Raw genomic sequence first — 25,978 nt, 5'->3', positions numbered from 1 at the left:
AATCACCCAAATGAATAGGCAGTGACTCAATCTCAACAGAAAATGACCTGTAAATGTCCTAAAATGAACAGCAAGTGACCTGTAAATGCCCTGAAAATCGGACAGAATGACTGAACGCTTTGATTTCGAATGAACGAACATTCCGAATCTAAGGGGCTGTTTACATGGTGACTCTTCGAGAAGATGAAAAATTTCATGTGTGCATTTGTATGGGCCTGTCTCCATTCGAACTATGTTGCAATTCCGCATGAAAACGGTGTAGTATTCATGCCAGGCCCTAGGGGGCAGTGCAGATTTACAAGGCGACATCGAATGAGGCACTTTGACCCCACCAAAATTCCTCAGCCCGGAAAAAAATATGCCCGCCCACTTGAAGCGATGGCATTTTTCTTTTGTTCAAATAAAACAGTAAATTAAAGCCGACATTCCGCCATATTTGCTGTTTTTAATGTTTAGTAGCACTGCTGCACACGCCCAATGTGACGTGTACGAGTGCTGATGTTATTGGCGCGGTGTCGCACCGCGGGAGCCTTTGATATGCATGCGTAGATAGCCCCCCCTCAATCCCCCGCAATCAAATTCTTCCACTTGGGAGGCAGGATTCAGAATTTTTTGTCTTCCCTTTCCGTCTTCGCCGACACCATATGCACGCGAGGTAACTCCGCAACACAGTCATTGCGTCTTCGTGTCGCAGAGTCGCCATGTAAACTGCCCCTAAATGGATTGGGCATCAAGCACCGTCAATGCAGCCTTAGAGTTAATTGAAACACCATTATGGTGGAAGATTTTGATAGCAACTTGTTGGTTCTTTTTTTTTTTTTTGTACATTGACACCTTTTTAAAACGATATTTCGATTCTTGGCAGGAGCATATCGATAACCTTTTGGGATACAATGTCTCGCGATATATCACCATTTCGATATATTGTCACACCCCTATTTAACTGCATGCTTAATTGCCTTGAATTTTTCCTGTATACCAATTGCCAGAATGAACAGACCACATTCTTTTATGTCTTTGTAGCAGATGTCAAAGTTTAAGGTAATCTTTTTTTTTTTTTTTTTAATAGCAAGAGAAGCTTCAGCAGCAAATGGATGCTCAGAAGGCGCATATCTTTCGTCTTACCCAAGGCCTTCAAGATGCCTTAGACCAGACTGACCTGCTAAAAACTGAGAGAACTGATCTGGAATATCAACTGGAAAACATCCAGGTGCTGAAAAATACACTGTACACACATGCACTGTAGTTTAACAATATTCATACAGTGTTTTTAGGTATACCGTATAAATCGGACCTTTTGATTTTTATTACTATATTTTTTATTATTACTCCGATTTTTATTCATAATTTATTTGTTTAGCTCTGTGCAACTGCAATTTGCAATAGTACCAGAAGTATTTATTAAGGATTTAGTGCAGGTTTTAAGGCTGTGGAACGAATTAATGGAATTATAATGTATTCTTATGGGGAAATCTGCTGGACATACAACCATTCCGCCTTAAAAACAAGGCCCTGGAACGAATTAACTTCGTATGTAAAGGTACCACTGTATTAGTCCCACTTGAGTCTGTTACAGGCATGGCCAAGCTATGAAAAAAGAATAAGTGACTGATAGTCCATTAAATCTGGTATAGTACTCTCAAAGTTAAAACTGTAAGAATTAAAACAGTTTGTTTTTTTTTCACACTAAATAATAGCACTGAGAAAATGCATTATTAGCATTATCATATTTTTGCAGTAAGAGTAACAATTGAGTCTTTATTCTTTTGGTAGCCTAAGATTGTCATCATTCACACAACTGTTCTTATTTTACATCTTATTCAAGGTGACTCACCTGAATGGCTGTTACTACAGCATAGTTCAATGAAGTGGCCATGATTATTTCTCTGTAATAAGCTAAGTATTTGAGGAGAAATTGACGGCGGTAGTGATGTTCACTTAGCTCCACCTGCAGGCTGTGTACTCCCATGAGAAGGTGAAAATGGAGGGGACGATAACCCAGCAGACCAAGCTCATAGACTTCCTCCAAACTCAAGCCCATGGTGCTTCAAAGAAGAAAAAGGTCAGGTGGCAATTATGTATATAGAATAAATGTGGCGGAAAACACAGACAAGACTGAAAAAGCAGTTTCTGTTCTTGCACTCCTCTCTAAAAGAAACTGCTGTATTTTAAGCCAAAAGAACGGTTGTGTTTGATAGAACAATATGTCTATATGCTTCCATAGCAGATTCATGGCGCATTAAGCCCCCGAACTATTTTTAATTTGACTGTTTTACAATGGAAACCCCCGTTTACAGACGTCGCGCAACCGCTTTTGTTTCAACCCAGCCATAAAACGAAGGTAATTAATTATATTTATTATTCAAAATGTGTGTCATTTTTAGCTTGGAATCGTTAATTGATGTCTAATATTTAATTAAAAAAAAAAAAAAGACTTTAAAAAAATTATACACCCGCATATTTTACACTTTTAAACAGATGACGTCACAATGAAAAAAATGGCGTCTGTAAAAAAGTCACGGATATCTACCTCATAACAATTGCTTTTGTATTTTTTTTGTTACTGTCGTATTTTCTCCAATATATTAGATGATAAATAATCGATCCAAACAAAGAAAAATCGAAAAAAAAACGTTCAAAAGGGTAAATATATGAAAAAGAATATCTCGACCACTCCTTGATGTCTGCGATTTCTGCATCGCGACCTTTGTTATATTACCATGTTTCACCCATAAAATCCCCCAAAAATCCAGCCGTGGCCATTCACAGCTGTGTCTTGAGCAAAATTAAAGACACCATGATTTTAACGAGATATTATCGCGTACTTACCTTTTTTTCGATCCAAAAACTCCATGTAGTACTTCTCATCGAGTGTCAAGACACAGCTGTGAATGGCCACAGCCGGATTTTTGGGAAATTATAAGGGTGAAACAGGGTAATATAAAAAGGGTTGCGATTCAGAAATCGCAGACATCAAGGAGTGGTCGAGATTTTCATTTTCAGATATTTACCCTTTAACATTTTTTTTTTCCAGTTTTTCTTTAATTGGATCGATTATTTATCATATAAAATATTGGGGAAAATGCGACAGTAACGAAGAAAATACGATTAAGCGATAGTTATGAGGTAGATACCCGTGACTTTTTTTACAGACGTCAATTTTTTCATTGTGACGTAATTTGTTTAAAAGTTTAAAATATGTGGGTGAATAATTTCTAAAAGTCGTTTTTTTTTAACTAAGTATTAGACATCAATTAATGATTCTAAGCTAAAAATGACAGACATTTCAATTAATAAATACGATTACTTACCTTCTTTTTATGGCTATGTTGAAACAAAAGCGGTTGCGCGACATCTGTAAACGGGGGTTTCCAGGGTAAAACGGACAAATTACAAATAGTTTGGGGGCTTATTGCGCCATGAATCTGCTATGGCAGCAATATGGCACATTGTTCTATCAAACACAACAGTTGTTTTGGCCTTAAATACAACAGTTTATTTTAAAGAGGGGTGCAAGAGCAGAAACTGCTTTTTCAGCCTTGTCTGTGTTTTCCCCCATCTGTCTGTCTGTCATATTATATTTTGTATTTTATTTATAAAACAAAACAAAAAACAATCATTTTATACAATAAATAGAATAATTGCAAGTTTATCTTTTTTTAAAAAAAAATAAATAAATGAAAATAGAATTTGAAAAAAATGTAAAAAAAAAAAAAAAAAAAAAAGATAAAATAAAATAATAATAATAATTTAAAAAATAACAATCAATCAATCAAATTTATTTCTATTGCCCTTCACAAAACCCGAAAGGTACTCAAAGTGCTTTACAACAAAGACAAACATGGTTCATGATAAATAAAAGACAGTATTATACCATGACATTAAGAAAAAAAATAAAAATAAAAAACAATGTCTTTTTGTGTGTATGTTTAAATCAATAAGGGAATATTTACTATTAACTCATTGCCATGGATAGACGTTTCATTCATTTAAATTTGGAGGACTAGTTGTGGTTGTTAATGCTCATTTTCACTGCTAGTCATCCAATCCGTTTTGATTGTGAGGGAAGGCAGCGATCATTCGTCAATGGCTGCAAATTATTAATTCACTGTCTTATAAAAAAAATCAAAGTTTAAAAAAAAAAAAAATCTCATTGACCATGTTTTGGGTAATTTTATTTGAAAAAAGTGATGAAAAGTATCTATTCCAGAACTTTTCTTTTAGGTCTGATTGTGTGTTTAAGAAAGTCTCTTGAATAAGTAGACCAAGAACTGGTAATTACTTGATTATAAAGGTGAAATCCGGGGGCAGCAATGGATGAGTCACTTCTTGCATAATTGCCATTAAAACTCCCACTAACTTTTCAGCACACTCCTAATAAATTATCCTATTAATCAAAGGCTAGGACAGAAACTAGAGTACGTTTCTACTCTCTGGTCTCATTTTTTCCTCGCCCTTTTGCCACTTATATTCACTAGGGACTTTTTGGACGTCGGCGTGAGGACCTGTTGGCTGCCATGGCTGCTCAGGCGCAGGCCCAGGGGCAGAGTCAAGGCCAGGTCTCCCCCGTATCCTCCATCCAGCCGGTTCCCCTGCAGCACAGTGACATGAAGATGGCGCTGGACAAAGAGCGAACCCGCTGTTCCGAGCTTGAGGACGCGCTTCAGAAAATGAGAGCGGAACTGCGATCTTTGAGAGAGGAAGGTAAGACCAACTCACATTTGCCTGTTTTAAAAGAAATCAACCCAAAAATCCATTAGACATTCAGGTCGCTTTGTTCACCTTCACTCTGTTGCCGTAGCAACTGAGCTTGAATTGATAATTTTTACATTAACGAGAGCAAAGCGGCAGGTCAGCATACAAAAAAAAAAAAAAAAATAGAAGCCTCTTTAGTTAGCTCTGAGATTTTAAGCAGTGTTATGAAGACAAATCGATTTCCATTCTAGCGCTTCAATACAAGGACCACAGCGGCTCCGCAAACACTCCAACAGCACGGCAACAGATGATGATGTCCGCCATGGTGAAGTCTCCCGATCACCAGCAAGTCCCGCCGAGCCTGGTGCCTTCCAACTCAGGCCGCAGGAAGGAAGTTGCCACACCTGAGGGTGAGTGAAGTGGTGATAACGTTTTCACTCAAGAAGCCAATAATGACCAACAACGCTCTTTTGGGCCCTTACCTGCCTGCACACGCACGAACAACAAAATTGTTGCCATCCCTTTGTTAGTTAAAGAAAAACACAAAAAACACATAATCCCACTCCCAAGGATGCTCTCTTACTGCCCTTTTTCTTTCACACACCTTTCAGAGAGAAGGAGGGTCACTTTTGAAAGTAAGTTTACCAAATTCACATTTCCTGCAGTTTGGTCTCCTATCTCTCTTCTACTTTTGCCTCACCCATTCCTCAAACGGCCAGATTTTTCTAAGTTGTGCATGTCTATAAAGTATTAGAGTTCATTCCAGAATTGGAGGGCGGTCTACGTCCCACCCTTAGAATTTTAAATAATACGCATATGAAATACTAGAACATGCCATTTCCGAGTAAATTTACTTGTACTGCGACCAAATCTAAAAAATAATATATATGTACAGTGGGGCAAATAAGTATTTATTCAACTACTAATTGTGCAAGTTCTTCCACTTGAAAATATTAGAGAGGTCTGTAATTGTCAACATGGGTAAACCTCAACCATGAGAGACAGAATGTGGAAAAAAAAAACAGAAAATCACATTGTTTGATTTTTAAAGAATTTATTTGCAAATCATGGTGCAAAAAAGAGTATTTCGTCAATACCAAAAGTTCATCTCAATACTTTGTTATGTACCCTATGTTGGCAATGACGGAGGCCAAACGTTTTCTGTAACTCTTCACAAGCTTTTCATACACTGTTGCTGGTATTTTGGCCCATTCCTCCATGCAGATCTCCTCTAGAGCAGTGATGTTTTGGGGCTGTCGTTGGGCAACACGGACTTTTAACTCCCTCCACAGATTTTCTATGGGGTTGAGATCTGGAGACTGGCTAGGGCACTCCAGGACCTTGAAATGCTTCTTACGAAGCCACTTCTTTGTTGCCCTGGCTGTGTGTTTGGGATCATTGTCATGCTGAAAGACCCAGCCACGTCTCATCTTCATTGCCCTTGCTGATGGAAGGAGATTTTCACTCAAAATCTCTTGATACATGGCCCCATTCATTCTTTCCTTTACACCAGGGGTGTCCAAACTTTTTGCAAAGGGGGCCAGATTTGGTATGGTAAAAATGTGGGGGGCGACCTTGGCTGACGTCTTTTACGTAGAACAATATATTTAAGCAAATTTAAGCTCGCGACGAGCCTTTGTGGTGTTCTCTTTCGACTCTAGGGCTCTTGCAAAATACTGCTGCTGTGAAGTAAAACTAGCTTCAGTTTCTCGCTGCGTATCTTCCCTGTAATCTTGTCGTACATGTCAGCGTGTCTTATTTGGTAATATCGCCTTTAAAAACAGCACCTGTCTCTTTGCAAATGAGGCAGACACAGTTGTTGCGTATTTTAGAGAAGAAATAGTCCAATTTCCACCTGTCCTTGAAGCGCTGGCCATCGCAGTCAACTTTCTTTTTTTTTTTTTTGTTGATTGTCGCCATTTTAGAAAATTGGAAGTAAAGGGTCACACTGGGTAATGTTCCTTAGAGTGCTGCTGCCTTTTAGTGGGTAAATGAGGAGCAGCATTTAGTGTGTAAGCTACTGTATACGTATGCTGGTAGCAGTACTGTTGACCAATTTATTAAGTCTGTGTGTGGGCCAGACGTTATTGATTTTATGACAGAGGCTGGGGGCCGGATGAAATTTGACCACGGGCCGCATTTGGCCCCCGGGCCGCACTTTGGACATGTCTGCTTTACACAGATCAGTCGTCCTGGTCCCTTTGCAGAAAAACAGCCCCAAAGCATGATGTTTCTACCCCCAAGCTTCACAGTGGGTATGGTGTTCTTCGGATGCAATTCAGTATTCTTTCTCCTCCAAACACGAGAACCTGCGTTTCTACCAAAAAGTTCTATTTTGGTTTCATCTGACCATAACACATTCTCCCAGTCCTCTTCTGGATCATCCAAATGCTCTCTAGCGAACTGCAGAGGGGCCTGGACGTGTACTTTCTTCAGCAGGGGGACACGTCTGGCAGTGCAGGATTTGAGTCCCTGGCGGCGCATTGTGTTACTGATAGTAGCCTTTGTTACTGTGGTCCTAGCTCTCTGTAGGTCATTCACTAGGTCCCCCCGTGTGGTTCTGGGATTTTTTTCTCACCGTTCTTGTTTTCATTTTGACGCCACGGGGTGAGATCTTGCATGGAGCCCCAGATTGAGGGAGATTATCAGTGGTCTTGTATATTTCTTCCGTTTTCTAATAATTGCTCCCACAGTTGATTTCTTTATACCAAGCGTTTTACCTATTGCAGATTCAGTCTTCCCAGCCTGGTGCAGGGCTAAAATTTTGTCTCTGGTGTACTTCGACAGCTCTTTGGTCTTGGCCATAGTGGAGTTTGGAGTGTGACTGACTGAGGTTGTGAACAGTAGTGATGGGTCTAGTGATACTAATGCGCCGGCGCGCGCGCCAAGCTCATGGAGCAACCCCTGCGTCGGTGCGCGTATCGCTACAAGAAAATCACGTGACCGATGCATGAACTCATTGAACTGTGTCGACACAGTCATGACGCGGCAAACTGGTTCAAAAGGAAGCGCGTCTGTCAATGCGATGGAGTTGCTGAAACAATCCACATCTCACGGTTACTTCCTCGTTGTCTACCTGCTGTGGAAATGGACGTAAGACAGGGAAAACGCACTTGTCATCATTCATTCAAAATACAATTAATTTTAAGGTAAAGCTTAGTTTATTAGCGTGACGGGTGCACGCGGGTCCGTCGGTTGCCGTCCCTTGTCTTTACACTACGCAACAGCGTTTGATCCGCTAGCATAGTGGTCAGAGCAAACGCCACTCTTCCCCCGCGATTATCGGGTCGTTACGCGATCCCAAAAAGTTTTGATTTTACTATCAAAAGTTATTTTTTTGCAGGTGAAATGTCGCATTTGTACTTTGTATATGACTAACCTGTCATATAAAAACAGTTGCCACCTCCTCAATGCTGAAGCATTACTGGCCAAGCATGAGATTGAAGTTTCTGATAATCCCCAAATAAACACAGGTATAGAACCATTCCTTTACTTTCACACAGTCACTTTTTTGGTAATTTATTAGAAATCTGTAATTAAGCTATAATTAATTTTTTTGTCCACTTCAATTTCTTTCTGATGGGCTATGGTAGCACTTAGATGACAAAGTGGGGAGTCAAGGAGGCAGTGCAACTGTAGATGAAATTGCAAAAGTGCAACGATGCATGGCTGAGCCGAACATGGCACGCAATGCCGATTTTCTTCGATACTGGAGGAGCCAATGGATATCTTATCCAAACCTCTTTCAACTGGAAATTCTTGTGCATGCTGGCATTGTTGGTTCCATGCGAGTGTGTTGTCCACAGCAGGCTTGTTAAAAAAAAAAACAACAACAACTAAATTTAAAAAAAAACAAACAAAAAAAAACTTTTTGAATAAAATTTTATCAGAACAAAAAGTCCACAGGCATTCCTTATTCACCCATTCATTATTACTTACATTTTCACATTATAATATATGTTCACATAATGTAAAGATATGGACTAATGCAATATGAATGCAAAGACTTAAATGATTTGATTTTACATGCTATGTCATCAATTCAGTGTCAGTCTGTCAAGTGGGTTGCCTGTAGGGATTTTTTATGTCCAGCAGGTGTCAGTATTCAATGACACAGTATCCACACTGTGTCAACACAATGTGTCACTGTGTCGACACGCTTCATGAGGTTTCACGGACCCATCACTAGTGAACAGGTGTCTTTTATACCGATAATGAGTTAAAACAGGTGCCATTAATACAGGTAACGAGTGGAGCCTCGTTAGACCTCTTTAGAAGAAGTTAGACCTCTTTGACAGCCAGAAATCTTGCTTGTTTGTAGGTGAACAAATACTTATTTTCCACTCTAATTTGGAAATAAATCATTTAAAAATCAAACAATGTGATTTTCTGTTTTTGTTTTCGTAATTTGTTTCTCATACTTGAGGTTTACCCATGTTGGCAATTACAGGCCTCTCTAATCTTTTCAAGTAGGAGAACTTGCACAATTGGTGGTTGACTAAATACTTATTTACCCCACTGTAAATAAAAGCTAACATTAGAAGGGCTCTGCTACCCTGTTAACTGCAATCCTGACGCTGTGGTGTACCAAATATCGTAAATACAAAAAAAAAAAATCATATCAAAAGTCATATCATAAACATTTTACCATTAATCTCCAATTTTAACTGATCACGTCTTTGATAGTTTATTATCCATTATTGAAGAATATGGAACAGAAAATCAGTAACTGTATCCAAAATGTCCAATAATTCTGGAATGACACACAAAGTAGAACTTTCTAGTTGGTCGAATGTACAGTACATTTTCAGTTTTGCAGTGCACAGCTTTGGAAATCTGAAGCATTTTTTTTCTTGGTTGCTCAAGTTTAGCCAGTGTGATTTGCAGACCTCCACAGTGTTTATCAGCCCATCGCATCTACAATCCAGTTACTGCTTCACTCCATACACTTACAGGTTGAACCGGTTGATAAACGCTGCAACGCACAGAACTTTGTATGCCATGATAAAGCTAATCCTAAAGGTATTATTCAGTCACATCAGTGAGAAAATTACTGCGAGTCAAAGTTTGTGTCTGATTTTTGTCGCAAACCTAAGTTCACAAATGCGGTCAAAAGACCAGGAGTTAAAAGCACAAACGCTGCAGTCAAATGGTGTTTTTTTGTGATATTGTTTTGAGTAATTTGCATCATTTGCTGACCAAGGTACGTGAACTACAATGATGGGCACCTTTGAAATCATAATTGACTGCATAATGCCTTTAAACACAGGCAAATGGATGAATTCATCCTTTTTTACACTTGAGTTTTACCTTCCCATGTCTAAAACATCTTTTAAAACCTTTTTTTCATTGAACTGATTTCATAGTTGGTATGGCATGGTGCACACAGTACAATAAGATATATAATCAAGCAACCTGTCCTCACTGTGACCCTGCCCTGATTGTATTCAGAATATAGCCGTCGCATGAAAGACAGTCAGAGGGAAAGGGAGAGGGTGCACCACCACACCCCTCACCGCTTCACAGTGGGACTCAACATGCGTGCTGCCAAGTGTACCGTGTGCTTGGATACGGTGCACTTTGGTCGACAAGCCGCCACCTGTCTCGGTGAGTGCTAGGATTCATCCCATTACGGCAAAGGAGACTGGCACAGTACCTTAATCCATTTTGTAAATTCAATGAACTAATGTGTTATTTAATGAGTTAATGACCTTTCATTGATCTTTAACTAAACCTGCAGTTAATAAGATTTTAGATCAGTGTCCAAACTATTCCACATAGGGTCGCAGTGGGTGCTGGATTTCATTCCAACAAAAAAAGACGACGCCTTTTCACGAATCTGGTGTTTTACAAGTGTAATCAGTTGTTTGCAGTCAGGTGCTGCTTGTTTTAGCAGAAACTTCATTTGCTAAACTGTGCTCGATTGGTAAGAACAAAAACCCACAGTGATCTTTGAGGACCGGTTTGGACACCCCTTTCACTATTTTCTTGATTAATGTGTACTAGGAGTGGTAACCTGTGGGTACTTCACAACACGATACGACTTGCGATACAGGCTCACAATAATGATTATCTCACGATCTGGCGGTATAACATTTATCAATACATGGGTCAGTAAATCGATTTAACAGAAAAACAAGCTCTTTTTATCATTCTGCTGTGAAATGAAATGAGTTTATCACTAGTAGAAGTCCAATCCATTTGATTTGGGAGGGTTCATTCACTGCCATACCTCCCACTTCAAACGAAACAGATCTCTATGGCTGTCAAAAGCAGCCGATAAGTTAATTTTGGGGCATTTTAGGTCATTTTCTGTTGATTGTAGAGCATTTCTAGTCACTTCCTGTTGATTTGGGACGTTTATGAGTCACTTCCTGTTGATTTTCAGAGTTACTGAACAGGAAGTGACCCAGGAATGTCGCCAAATAAATAGGTAGTTACTCCTGAAGAAGAAAAAAGTTAATTTTCTCTTTCTTTAGGTTCTTTTATTCTCTTATTGAACAGGAGATGACAACACACAATTCAGGAACAAAAAGAAAGCAATAATCCCCTCAGATAAATACATTTATCAAGGAAAGAATAATGAAAAGCTGGCCGGTCAGGATTCAATTCAATTTTATTTGGATAGCCCTACATCACAACAAGGTTGTCTCAAAGGGCTTTGCAGAGGCAATATGATTCACAGTCAGAAACAGTTGATGAATTACATAAAGTTCAAGTCCAAGTCCTGGTCCTGGGCATCCCCCATCCTTAGACCCTCCATGTTGGCAAGGAAAAACAAAAAAAAAAAACCTTTGGGGAAAAATGAGAAACCTTGGGGAGAACCACAGTCAGGAGAGATCCACTCCCAGGACGGACAGTCTATAGATGCACCAGGACTGACGGTGGGTATTAGTAGCAGGAGGTCCAGTTTGTGGAGATGCAACGGAATGAAGAAACAAGAGGAGGTCCATCTAGCCAGATGAGAGGGGGGGGGGGCGGTCAACAAGGACGTCCATCAAGCCAGGGGTCAGGATAGTCAGGAGGCTGCGGCTGATTAGTAGCCCCTCCCCAGAGGGGGGAAAGGGGACACCAGGTGACTAGTGAGGAAGAGACTAGTCAACTAGATATTAGAATCAGAAAAGAGAAATAAAGTAAGACAAGTGGTAGGTACAGTGAGAAAAAGGGGATAGGACTCAGTGGCTGTACTTCCCGCAGCATTGTAGCTTCAAGTGCAGCTTTAGACTGAACTGTGAGTCTAGTCCGATTTGAACTAGCCTGACCATAAGCTTTGTCAAATAGGAACGTGTTTAGTCTAATCTTAAATGTACAGACTGTGCTGGCTTCTTTAATACCAGCTGGAAGCTGATTCCAGAAGACAGGAGCTTGGTAGCTAAAGGCTCTAGCTCCTACTGTACTTTTAGAGACCCTGGGAACTAGAAGCAGACCTGCATTCTGAGAACGGAGTGTTCTGCTGGGGCGGTATGGAAACAGAGCATTGGTGAGATAAGATGGCGCCAAACCATTAATGGTCTTAAATGTAAGAAGGAGGATTTTGAATTTAATTCTAAACTCGACTGGAAGCCAGTGAAGGGCCTGGAGCACAGGGGTGATGTGCTCTCTTCTATGTCCCCAAGAGCTCCACACAGGTGCCTTCGATCTGCACCGGACTGTGAATGCATACACGTTTTGTTATTTCCGATGTGAATTGGCAGGTCACCATGTTAACCCATGAAGTGCTTTACAAGAAAGTGGAATTTTACTAGGCAGCTGTGTTATCTGTTTATGACCTTGCTTTGGAGAAGACACTTTGAGCTGTGCAAATCATATCAGAAAGACAAAACGATATAGACATGAATGTACCAAGTACAATGAACAAACATATGGGAAAACATTCTATAAAAATAGTTCTGCACTCCAAATCAACAAGAAGTGACCTGTAAATGCTTCAAAAACCGGGAAGACTGTTTATGAATGATCAGGTTTCAGTACCTTTGAACGTAAATTCAACCCTCCCAGTCGAGATGAATTTGACGTCTAGCGTCGTCAATAAGCAAACATAACTATTCCAGCGTAAGATTTTGGAGCCACTGTTCTTATATTAAAGTTGACGCTTGCGTTGTTTCTGAGTTGTCTTCAATTGTTACACAAAAATAAGAGCATTCTAAAACAGTGGTCCCCAAAGTGTGCTAAGAGCACCAAGAGTGGTATCCAAAAAATTGACTGGATTAAGTGTTCCAACAACTTTGTTAGTAATTCACTGCACTACATTATCAACTACGGTATTTTTTGGGGTGGGGGGTGGGGGTGGGGCATTTTGGCATGTTAAAGTGTTAATTGCTGAAAATGTTTTTGGCCACTGTTACGTCCCACGGACGGCTCGCTAAGGGCGTAACACAAAACGAGCCACACAAGTTCACAAGTGGCACAAATTTATTTACACAGTCAAACTCGCAATGAACAATACATACCAAATGTGGACGAAGCGTGGCTTCAGGGTAAGCACAGGTCAAAACAACAAACAAAAATAATCTACACTTCAACCCCACCCGCTAACTAAACCCTGATCGTAATAAGGAAAGAACAAAAAGACAGCCACTACCCTAGCTTCCTACACTAAACAAAACAGGAGAAAACGGGTTGAACAGAAATGGCAGCTTACCCCTACTGCTTCAGTGCTCTTATTTACAGTGGTGAACAAAAATGATCCAATAATGAATAAACACAAAACACCTCACCGAAAAAGCGGGAGTGGAACAAAGTAGCAATCAAACGCACACGAGAGTGAATGGCGAGCAAACAGCTGGCGAGGAGGACCGCGGTACGAATGCTGTCAAATGCAACCTTAGCTGTCAGTTGACAGCTTCTGACTTTTCAAGCTTGGCGCCCTTTTTCGTGGCCAATCAGCGGTGGCGACGTCGTCTGTCCATCTGGCGTCGATTAGCTTACGTCACGTTGGGAGGGGAGGCAGGCAGCTGGCGGAGGCGACAATCAGCTGACTGAAAGAGTCTCAAAAAAACAATAATTAAAGGGCCAGGGCCGTCACAGCCACTGTTTCATAAGACAAATTTGGCAAGTATAGCACAGTGAGGAAAATAAGCATTTGAACACCCTGCAATTTTGCAAGTGCTCCCACTTAGAAATGAGTGGTGGGTTTGAAATTTTCATGCTGGGTGCTTGTTCACTCTTAGAGACAATCTAAAAAACATAATCCAGAAATCACAGTGTAAGATTTTTTAACCATTTATTTGTATTATACTGCTGCAAATAAATATTTGAACACCTGCTTATTAGCTAGAATTGTGAGCCTCAAAAGTCCTGTTAGTCGCTATTAAAAAGTCCACCTCCACTCCACTTATTGTGTCCGAAATAAATGGAGTGGAGTTTTCGAGTCTGACTTTTTGACCTGTTTCAGGCGGTTAGCTGCATATAAACACCTGTCCATCCCAGACACACCAAAGAGCTGTCCAAAGACACCAGGGACTGAATTGTAGACCTGTACAAGGCTGGAAAGAAGTATGGGGCAATTGCCAAGCGGCTTGGTGATATAGCATCCACCGTTGGAGCAGTTATTAGAAAATGGAAGAAGCTAAACATGACTGTCAATCTCAGTTGGACTGGGGCTTCATGCAAGATCTACCCCATAGGGTCGCAGTGATCCAATGGATGGTAAGGAATCAGCCAAGAACTACACAGGAGGAGCTGGTCAATGACCTAAAAGGAGCTGGAACCACCATTTGCAAAGTTACTGTTGGTAATACACTAAGACATCATGGTTTAAAATCATGCATGGCACGGAAGGTTCCCCTGCTTAAACCAGCACATGTACAGGCCGGTTTTAAGTTTGCCAATGACCACTGGATGATCCAGAGGAGTCATGGGAGAAAGTCATGTGATCATACGAGATCAAAATGGAACTCTTTTCTCCTAATTCCACTCATAGTGTTTGGAGGAATAAGAGTCTTGAGTACCATACCAAGAACACCATCTCTACTGTGAAGTATAGGGGTGGTGGCATCAAGCTTTGGGGGTGTTTTGCTACACATGGGACTGGACGACTGCACTGTATTAAGGAGAGGAGGACCAGGGCCATGTATTGTGCGATTTTGGGGAATAACCTCCTTCCCTCAGTTAGAGCATTGAAAATGGGTCATGGCTCAGTTTTCTAACATGACAATGGCCCGAAGCAGACAGCCAGAATAATCAAGGAGTGGCTTCGTAAAAAGCATATTAAGGTTCTGGAGGACCTAGACCCAGACCTAAACCCAATAGAAACTCTGTGTTTCTCAGTGACAGCCAAGAAACCTGATTGATCTAGAGAAGCAGTGTGTGCAAACCTGCTGATAAGTTACAGGAAACGTTTGAGCTTTATAATTGTAAACGAAGGCTACAGTACCAAATATTGACATTGATTTTCTCAGGTGTTCAAATACTTATTTGCAGCAGTGTAACACAAATAAATTGTTTTAAAAATCGTACACTGTGATTTCTGGATTTTTTGGGGATTGTCTCTCCCAGTGGACAAGCACCTACCATGAAAATTTCAAACCCACTGTACCCACTCACTGTATAACGCTATAAAAAGTACTTCTTTTAATGGCATTTCTCTTTTTGTGATATTTTCCCTCCATCAGAATGTCACGCCCTCTGCCATCCCAAATGCTCTCCGTGCCTTTCAGCGACGTGCGGCATGTCGAGCGATTGCTCCCTGCATCTGTCCGACGGCTTGGGCCGGGAGAAAGGCAACTTATCAGGCCAGCAGCTCAAAGACGCAAGTGGACACATGCACTTGGAGGGATGGATGAAGCAGCCCAGGTTAACCATGGTTGCTCAATCACATGAATGGAGAAAGTGGCTTAAATAATAGAAAGGAAAACAATAAATGAATGGACACACTTAACTCATAGAAATGTTTCCACTTGATGTTTTTACTGAGACACTTCCATTATTCAATTTCTTCAAGGTAACACTTGAAGCAAGTACTAATGCTTGTAATTCTTAATGACGTTTGTGTCTCTTAAAATATGCTGGTTGTCAAATGCCAACAATCTGGTACGTTTAAGATGTGTTAATGTAAAAAAAAAAAAAAGTGGCCTATTTTTTTTAAATGAAAGCTTGATGCTACTCCTTTTGCAGAAATGGAAAGCGAGGCCAAGGCTGGGAGAGGAAATACATGGTCCTTGATGGAACAAAAGTGTCCATCTATGAAATAGAACCCAGAGAAGGTTACTTAAACCTCAATACCTTTTGAAAACAAATTACTTTCTGTCATTTTGCTTGATTTCGGCATCTTGTATCTTAACTCAGATTCGATTAAACCACTGGAGGAGTTTGACCTGTGCATGTCTGATGGAGAGGTCGAAGTTCACGGAGCGGTAGGGGCCACGGAACTACCCAACACGGCCAAATCAGGTATATTATGTTAAATCCCAAATCCAATGATGCTCAATAACCTGTCCTTTTAAAAACACCCAATTCGTGCTTGTGAACAAAGGACACAATCTGTTAAAGGGCCGAAGATTGAATCTTTTCCTATTTTGTGCGGCTGATACCAATCTGGATGGTCCTTTACCACTTTGGCCTACAAGACACAACATCTATAGGTTCCCAAAACAAGTTAAAATGTGCGCTCTTCAGACGACAGAACACTTTGCCACTTTGTGTCAGATGGGCTCGCTCCAAGGGAAAAGCCAGTGGCAATTCCAGGGGTATTAAAGTATAACTTCCACTTTGCGTGCAAGCATTTCAACTTGCATTTGTAGAGATGAACTGTGGAAACTGTTTTCCTGAAGAGTTCCTGAGCCCAGGTGGCAAAATCCTTCACAAAATGAAGCCATTTTTTAATGTAGTACAATCTGGGAGCTCGAAGATCAATCTTGTTTTTTGACCTTTTTTGCTCAAGTGCATAGATATCGTCAAATTTTCTGAATTTTAATGTTATTTCGGACGTTAGATGATTAAATCCTAAATTGCTAAAAATGGTAAATGATGAGTAATCACGTATAGTGGATTATGCTACACTTTTTTTTTAACAGTACACAAAGCACATTACATTAGTTCACATTCACCCATTCACGCACACATTCATACACTAGTGTTGATGCTGCCATGCCAAGCGCTGCCAGCCCACCAGGCATTTAGCATTCCTTGCGAACGTAAATTGAGAAATGTTTTTCTGTACTTTTTTTTACCTACACATTTGCTCACAAAGCAGTGTTTACTCAACCCGGCCTTCCTTTTGAACAGCTTAGCCTTTCATGTCCAGCCCCACCCCCCTGTGGAATTTTCCAAATATACTTTTTGAGCATTTGTCCACTTCCCTGTCTTTTTGGAAAGTGTTGCAGGCCATAAATTCAACATAATAGAATATTGGCAGAAAATAAAACAAAACTAGGCCTGCAAGCAGGAACTCGGACATCACGCAGGTCAGGGTGATGTCAGATCGTCCTCCTCCAATCATCTCATGGGAACCTAACATGCTCGAAACTGGCCTATTTTTTTGGGATTAGAAATACATTCACAAAAATAGGAGAAAAAAACCCTATCGGAGAGAGTACAACATAAAAAGAGGCGCTACTAAGCTGTGCAGCCACGCCCTTATTCAAACCCAAAATGAATCTTCTAATTGGGCCAATTCGATCAAGTGTGCCAAATTCCGTTGGGTCGTCACGACAACAGACAACATGTGGACATGGGCCTTAAAATGTCGTATTACAAAAGGTCAAGAAACTACAATGACCAACCTGAAAAGAACTCGACATGTATAAATAAAATGAGTGACTTTCTGTTGCCACTAGTTGGTGCTGTAGGATTGATGCAAATGACCCCTACAGACCCCTTCATGGTACGACTCTCACCAATCACGGGAAGTTAGGCGCAGATATGTTGTATGTCTGCCAAGTTATGACTGTTTAAAATTTGTGGCGAGACAAAATGACGACGGTCATATTTTTCATCAGGCATTTGACCACGTCTTAAGGCTCCCCTAAAACAAGTTTGAGGTCAATTGATTTTTTTTTTCCCTTCGACGAGGAGCCTGTCTCGTAAAAAAGGCCGTTTCCTGTTCCCAGCAGGGGGCGCCAGGCCTAATGGGTAATATTTCAATGCAGTCGTATATCGGCTTGGATACCTCACATACTAGTACATGCCAGATATGAAAAAGATTGAACTTGTATCATGGAGTTAATGGTCATTTATATTTATATTCAGTATGGCGTGTTGCCAAAAAAATGTTCGACTCTGGCACCCCGCCCAGGTCAGACACGAGACGGAAAACTCACCATTTTGAAGACTCAAAATGATCCTCTACCTTAAATACATGTAGGCTCTAATAAACCACAATTGTTCTCTTGTACTAAAATATGTTGTTAGAAACACATAAAATGTTAAATCAATGGAAATATTTTGTAATATTTCGTACACATTTTGACCGATAGTTGGCGCCATGTTTTGCGGGCTCGCAGTGATGACGTAAATGGGGTGTTTCCAAATGTGTAGCGTATACAACAATTGCTTAAACTCGCGAAGTAAAATGCAACAGTGTGCTGCTTTTGGATGCAATTTCCAGTCAAATTGAAACAAGGGGAGTGACGTGAGTGGTCAAGGTGGAATTAGTATTTTTTTGTGAATAAATGTGCATAAGTGGAAGCTTCTCCCCTTTTTGGTCCCTGTATGCACCTATCCTACCTACCACGCGTTACAACTGGCGCCCGAGCATTTTTCCCGGATCCTTAGTCAAGTAAGGGATCAGTCTATTTTCTGGATCGGACGGTCTCACCGCGGCTGCAATATTGGTTTCGCATCTGTCTATTTTCTGGATTCGACGGTCCAGCAGCAGCTTTTCAGATCAGTTTATTTAGTGGATTCGACGGCCTGATCACGGCTGCAACGATGCCATGGGATCGGTCTAATTCCTGGATCTTCGAGTGAGTGAAAAAACGCGGATTTGGATTACTATTGTTATCTATCTTGTTGACTATTCTTTGTGGGAGTTTTCCCTAAATCATACCAAATCATTAAAGCACTATGGCACGCTACAGTGACGACAGTGACTCTGACACGGACCTTGCTTTTATGTTGGAGTTCTTCTGGGAACGCGCGTGTGTGTGTACCGCTGAGCTCCCGAGTGATGAGTGGTCAAGGAGGAAATATTATTTTTTTGTGAATAAATGTGCATAAGTGGAAGCTTCTCCCCCTTTTGGTACTTTTATTCACATATCCTACCTCCCATGCGTTACAATGTACAAGGCATGGATTACACTCGATTCCAGGATTTGTTCCCGCCAGATGACGAATTTAATGAGGACAGTCAGCCACGCTGCGTGCTGTCCTGCTCTTCACTTTTCCGATCTGGTTCAAATTGGAAGGGCAGAACCGACGACAAGTTGGGGTAGCTAAGAGTGACACGCTGAAAGTTCGGCAACGGGCCCTGTGATGTCACGCACTGCGTCGTAACAAGAATGGCGACCTATCACTTAAAATAATTTTGCAAACTTTATTAAAACGAAAACATTAAGAGGGGTTTTAATATCAAATTAATATAACTCATACTAACATTTATCTTTTAAGAATTACGAGGATCACTTTAAGATTTCATATGTCTCATGAACAGTCTTACCAATTTTGAGGAGGATCAGACTTATTCCCTAGGTGCCATGTCTCCGACATGCACCCTGTTACTCGATATAAATTTTACATTCAATCCAAAATACCCGATTTCCTGTTGGGTTTGGAATATGACTTTTTGATCGTTTTACATTTAAAAAAAAACTAATAGGAGAGGCCTTTTTTAAACATTCAAGGGGGCGCCACTGAGCCATTTTGTTACATTTTTCGCAGCGTTACAAAATTATCAAAATTTACGCAAAGCTGCATGTATTTTGGTGAGTTTTCGAGCACTTTCAGGCCTCCAAATTGGCCATTTTCATTTGCCCTGAAAAAAGACTAATAATACTTTGCATTACAACAGGGCTCTCGTGCCAGTTTGTGCTCGGGCCCTAATAATAATTTTCAGTTGAAATATTAGAAATCTTTGTCGTGTAATAAACTAAAATATAGGTTGAAAATGAAAAAGATTTTCAAATATTTACATTTAGTTTTTAGCACATTTTATATTGCGTCCCCGGTTCCCTGGGATTAAAGGGTTGTAATCCTTGTACTAAACAACATCAATATTGACATAGGTTTTATTGAATTTAAAATAAGATGTGATCTCTCTATAACAGATGTTCCGTATGTAATGAAGCTGGAGTCCCGTTGTCACACCCCTTGCTGGCCTGGACAATCCATTTATTTCATGGCTCCCAGTTTCCCAGACAAGCAACGCTGGGTGGCAGTCATGGAATCGGTAGTGGCTGGGGGGCGAGTCTCTAGGGAGAAGGCTGAGGCTGACGCAGTGAGTATCTCTGATAGCAGGCTCTTGTCTGCGTGTGATTATTACATGAGTTTATTTTTGAGCGGTGAATTTACTCTGTTAATTGACAGAATATGAGTGAATATCCTCCTGTTTCATTTTTCTATGTCGTTAACTGTCATCTTTTCCGTCTCTATCTCTCTTTCTTCCTTGGTATTTCACAATCCTGTGTGTTGCTTCTCCATCATGCCTCATTATATATTTGCCATATGGGCATGTTTTGTTGATTTGCTCGATTTTTTTCCCCATTACATTGAGTATCTTTGAATACATAGGCTGCTGTGTCCAAAAGACAAATGGTTCTATCTCCTCTGGTTCAGGTAAAAAAATAAGTAATAAAGTGCATATATCTGTGCTTCCTTTCCTTTTTGGCCACACAGTGATTTTGTTGGTTTTCGGCTAAGTCACACCCACCCTCACTCTCACCCAAGTCGCCCCGCGGCAAACCCCACTACGTCCTCACCCCCGCTGTCCTCCTCACTGCAACGACTGTCATTTCTTGTTAAATCACATTATAGGATTCAATGTGAAAAGATTTTATGAAAAAAAAATTGCACCAGTTTTAGAGGTTACCCTATTATCCCTCCCTACACTCTCCCGTTGCATGTTGTTGGCCACATTTTATGACAGAGACTTCACTGAGTGGTATGAGATGATCTCTGTGAAGACAGTTTTGATCCAAGTCTTCAACTTCTGTAGGTCTGTTGTAGCCGTTGAAAAGCAAAAAAAGTTTGGGAGAATGGTGTTGGTTGTCACCAGAGGTGGGTAGTAATGCGTTACATTTATACTTAAGTAACTTTTTGAGAAAATTTTATCGTATTGGCCCGAATATAAGACGGTGTTTTTTGCATTGAAATAAGAATGAAAAAGACGGGGGGGTCGTCTTATATTCGCAGTCTAGACGTCATACCCATTCACGACGCTAAATGGCGCCAGATATCATTGAAACGATGTTCTGTCATGACAGATCTCACCTTCGCTCCCCATTCACGACGCTAGATGGCGCCAGATATCATTGAAGGAATGTTCTGTCATGACAGATCTCAGCTTCTGTCAAGTTTAACCAGTTTGCATTATTTTATTGCAATGTTTTTCCTTATTCAGATTTGTTTCAAGACTACAGTTACAGTTAGACTTCACTTTGATGGTTAATGCAGTTATTGCGTTTTTTGTTGTTTTATCACAATACATTGGTTTATTTACATTTCAAAAACCAGAAGCCATTCATTTACGAATGTGAGTGCACTTTAGTTTACATATTTAAATGTTCAAATTGTAAGATTTGAATGAGGCAAAACAACATGCTTTTTCTCTCAAATATATTGTTATACTCATTTGTTTCGGATGTACTGCAATTATTTTGTGTATAAAAAATAATTTGGTGTTCAAAAAGTCTTTTTTCAAACTTGAAAAAGAGGGGGTCGTCTTATAATCAGGGCCGTCTTATATTTGGGCCAATACGCTACTTCTAAGAGTAGTCTTAAGCCATACTTTTTACTTGCTTACATTTGTGAAGAAGAAACACTACTCTACTTTGGGCTACACTAGCAGTTACATTTGTCCACTTTACGCTACATTCTTACTAGAGGTGTGCAAAATTTCCGATTCTTAGATTATTCGCGATTCGGCCGTGGAAGATTCGAGAACGATTCACAAACATCCAAATTCCGATTATTGAAATATGCCAAGTAAAGCAGAAGTATGACACACTCAGCGCGCAGCGCGGTCTTCGGTACGCAATTAGGGACGGAGCGAGAGTAGCTAAACATCATGCTTCTCATTACCCGGCCCCTCGGGTAACGCCAATGCTCAACTCACGGCTCTAGCTCAACTCATGCCACGAGATAAAAAAAACAACAACAACAACATACCTGACTGCTGCCGAAAAGCTGCTACAAGCCACATTATGTTACGGTAGATATCATTTATATAGGACTAGATGCATTATAGCTTCGGTATCGTTACCAGCACATCTACAAAAAACTAGATGCGGGCGTTAGTAACGGCCGCCATCTTAAAGCAGTACACTTCCCTGCAAGGCTGTTGTTGCGAACCTTCCAAGCGAACCTAATTAACTTTTTATCTAAAATACTCCTAAATCGGTAAAATATTGACTTGAATCTATCTTTAAAATAGTTTTAAAACTTTCACATGTCGAAAGTAGACAAAAGAGAAATTATGGAATAACAGGAGCAATTTTAACAACTTTAACGGTTGATTCACAACATTAAATTAATTGAAAGTAGTTTAACGCTGCTGATATAGAATGGGGACTGGAGTTTTTTATTTACTGTTATTTTTGTATATTTGTTTACTGCTATATGTTTACTTGATACTGAAATAGTAGTTTGGTTTAGCCTGAGAGGATTGAACAATTTTGGAACTAATGTACAAAGCAAATAAAAAAAAAAAAAAAAAAAAAGAGTGGGGTGCATCAATAATCGTTTTATAATCGAATCGGAGCCTCTGAATCATAATCGTAATCGAATCGTTAGGTGCCCAAAGATTCCCAGCTCTAATTCTTACCATACATTTTTTTTTGTTTTTGCCAGAGACGCCAACAGTGGCGCTACCAGTTTCACCAATGAGAAGTCGCAACAATAATCACATGACTCCACTATATCAATCAGACTCAAGCTTACCATTTTATGATCACGCCGACCTGTTCAGTCACGTAAAGCACCGTAAAAAACAAAGTATTTGACATAGAGTGCTGCCGTCAACATGACTTGAAAGCGCAGATTTTAACCTCTCCCAGTTTTTATTTGGCGCCGATTGACCAAAGAAAACCAATTAGGTTTGAGATGATCATATTTTCTCCCCTAGAGGGCACTCATTTTCTTTGGCGAATGATGATTTATTTTTGTTTTCTTTTTTTCCTCTCGCCGGAATTCAATGATTTTTTTTTTTCTCCCCTTTCGTCCAAGGTGGTTATGCAGTGGGTTTTAGTCTTCTTCAAAGTATAATAATAACAGTTCATATCGATATCACAAATACCACTGTTTTAAAAAATTAAATAAAATCAAACATCGTAAGCAGTTACCCACAATGTTACTCATTACTTGAGTATTCTCTTCACCAAATGCTTATTTACTTGTACTGCAGTACATTTTTTTGGATTACTACTTTTGCTTTCACTTGGATAATATTATTTTGAAGTAACACTACTCATACTTGAGTAAAATTCTTTGCTAATCTACCCATCTCTGGTTGTCACAAGTGTTAGATGTCACTCTTGCTATCGTGTCATTTGAATAGCAACTGGTAGTATAGCTTGCAAGCAATGAAATAACATAACCCCATTTTACCACAAATGCAAACAAAATGAAACATATACATTTGCAATATAATCCACCACGCTCATGAATATAAAACAAAGGGAGGATATGACTTACAAGTGATGCTTGTATCAGGCACAAACAATGTTGTGAGATGTCAAGAACTGCTATGGTAAATCAACTGCAGACATTGTCCATTTGCTCTCTCTATTCGCAATGAGCTTGCATCGGCATATGATTATGTCAGCAGAAAGTGCTGGAACTTTTCAAAACAAATTACACTCAAGCACCAGCAGGGGAAGGCGAAACACCAGAAACACAGACAGGCAATGAGTGGACATTACAGAATTCCCATATGCATATTGGCTCAAAACCAATAAGGACAAAACGATTTCCAAATTATCCGGTATCATTTTAAAATGCTTTTATCATCCGGTATTTTCGGCCAACTCTAAACTTGATGATTATAGTTATGAAAGTATTATCATCAAAATGTATGTGAGTATGGGGGTGGGGGGTGGCGGGTGGCTTGGGAGTTTTATTCACATTCTTTAGCTATGCAGTTGATTGCTAGCTATTAGTTAGTTTTGGTTGCCATGATCTCAGTGGGGTTGGTTTTTAGAGCAACGAATTCAAATGATTTTTACTGTCAGTGTCCAGGGCACAGTGAAATAGTTTTTATTCATATCTCAGTCATGTACTATGGTACCTCAACATACGATCGCTTCGACACACGATCTTTTCGACACCCGACGTAAAACTTGACTCGCCGTTTGTTGCTACATACGACGACTTGCTCGAAAAACAATGACATGATGCCGTCGCAGGCGGACAAACCGCGGATTTTCTTGTGAGAGAAATCAACACAGGTTCCAAGAAGGTTAGTGCAGGTGCTGAAACAAGGAAAAGGGTGACGCTTACCATTGAAATGAAGATGGAACTGATAGAAAAATACGAGCGTGGGGTGCGCATCCGTGAACTGGCTCAACAATACGGCCGTAGAATGTCGACCATCTCCATGGTCCTCCTCCGACCTCCGTTCACCACTTTATAAGTTAAGGTGACAATTATTATTGTGGTAACATCACCAAAGAAATCGCTAGCTCTTTCAGGTTTTTAATCATTTATTTCAGAACTTGTGCAACATAATATGTCCACTGTCCGCCGCAGCTGAACAAACCCGTGAAAGTAAAATCTCTCTCTCACTCTTTCAAGTCAGCCACACGGTGCGTTCAGGAACACTACGCAAAACACATCCGCCACATTATAACCCGATTCGTTACATTATTACAGGTTTTATTGTTATTATTACCATTATTATAATATTTTTCCCAGTTTAATTCATAATTTATTTGTTTTGTGATTTGTAATTACCATTTGTAATAGTACTAGCAGTATTTATTAAGGATTTAGTGTAGGTTTTCAGGCAGTGGAACGGATTAACAGAATTATGACGTGTTCTAATGGGAAAATCCTGCTCGATATATGACCGTTTCGACTTCCAAACAAGGTCCTGGAACGAATTAACTTCGTATGTAGAGGTACCATTGTACATGGTTTAAATCAAATTTAAAAACAGTGGGCACACCAAGTCCTCAACTCTGCATATTTGGAGAGCATTGTCTGTGTTTGACAGTGAATAGCTATCAGACAAAATCTTGATGTTCAGTTCTTGACTCATTTTATGTTGAATTCCTCTAAATGAGCTTGAGCGCAATGAGTACTTGTTTTTAATAAGCCTAAAAATAGATGTGTTGTGTTTCTGTTGAAGCAACCAGTTCTAATTTAATGGTAATGTTATGATGTAATCTTATTGATGTTCCTTCTTTATCAATTAAAAAAAACATATTTAGTTCTGAAGATTATCATAATGTTTACAAGAAAGTTCCATTTGAAGAACAAGTAACAACCAACCCCACAATGAGGGTGGTTGTCACTTGTCACAATATGTTAGGCAATCTTTGACAAAAAAAAAATACTGTGACAAAGAAAGAGAGTTGAAAAAGGAAAACAATGTCAAATCCAAGCCGAGACGAGAAGTTACCGTCTAATAAATGAATGACTATTCTAAGACATATTGTCAGCAAGATTTTCATTAAAAAGTAAAAACTGCGACATCAAACCCTGTTCTCCCATACATTGTGATAGTAGAAAACTTGACCTGTCCTTCCCTACCATGTTGACCATTAACGTCTCGCTTTAGAAACTCCTGGGAAACTCGCTTTTGAAACTTGAAGGAGACGACAGGCTTGATATCAACTGCACTCTTCCACTAACAGATCAGGTAACGTAATGGTCTCATACAGTGTATCACAAAAGTGAGTACAGCCCTCGCATTTCTGCAGATATTTAAGTATATCTTTTCATGGGACAACACTGACAAAATGACACTTTGACACAATGAAACATAGGCTACGTTCATACTACATGTCTTAATGCACGAATCCGATTTTTTCGTGTTTTTCCGACTCGAGTGAGGCATTAACTTGACGGTCTGAACGTGACAAGTCGCATAGAACTGGACCATTTCAAATCCGATCTGGGTCACTTTCGTATGTGGTTCAAATCCAATGTGGGCCACATTTTTCCAGACTGTCGCGGCGGTCTGTACTGT

General features: G+C 40.0%; 1 protein-coding gene across 7 annotated transcripts in view; it reads left to right on the top strand.

Moving 5' to 3' along the window:
• The window catches only part of LOC130912906 (citron rho-interacting kinase), a 120,196-nt gene that overhangs the window by 63,508 nt on the left and 30,710 nt on the right, over positions 1-25,978 (top strand). The window contains exons 20-31 of one of the 7 annotated variants that reach the window (XM_057831035.1): positions 1,070-1,210; positions 1,955-2,062; positions 4,479-4,704; positions 4,947-5,105; positions 5,307-5,330; positions 10,147-10,302; positions 15,309-15,489; positions 15,811-15,899; positions 15,982-16,086; positions 19,899-20,068; positions 20,362-20,406; positions 25,568-25,648. In XM_057831035.1, the coding sequence (XP_057687018.1) occupies positions 1,070-1,210; positions 1,955-2,062; positions 4,479-4,704; positions 4,947-5,105; positions 5,307-5,330; positions 10,147-10,302; positions 15,309-15,489; positions 15,811-15,899; positions 15,982-16,086; positions 19,899-20,068; positions 20,362-20,406; positions 25,568-25,648 (1,485 nt within the window). Of the gene's footprint in view, positions 1-1,069; positions 1,211-1,942; positions 2,063-4,478; positions 4,705-4,946; positions 5,106-5,306; positions 5,331-10,146; positions 10,303-15,308; positions 15,490-15,810; positions 15,900-15,981; positions 16,087-19,898; positions 20,069-20,361; positions 20,407-25,567; positions 25,649-25,978 lie in introns of all 7 variants that reach the window. The other 6 variants (XM_057831034.1, XM_057831041.1, XM_057831036.1 and 3 more) reach the window with 6 other exon arrangements.

The sequence above is a fragment of the Corythoichthys intestinalis genome, chromosome 3 (genome assembly GCF_030265065.1).
Source record: "Corythoichthys intestinalis isolate RoL2023-P3 chromosome 3, ASM3026506v1, whole genome shotgun sequence".
NCBI lineage: Eukaryota > Metazoa > Chordata > Actinopteri > Syngnathiformes > Syngnathidae > Corythoichthys > Corythoichthys intestinalis.
Note: the sequence above shows the minus strand (reverse complement) of the source record. Positions and strands in the feature narration are given on the sequence as shown.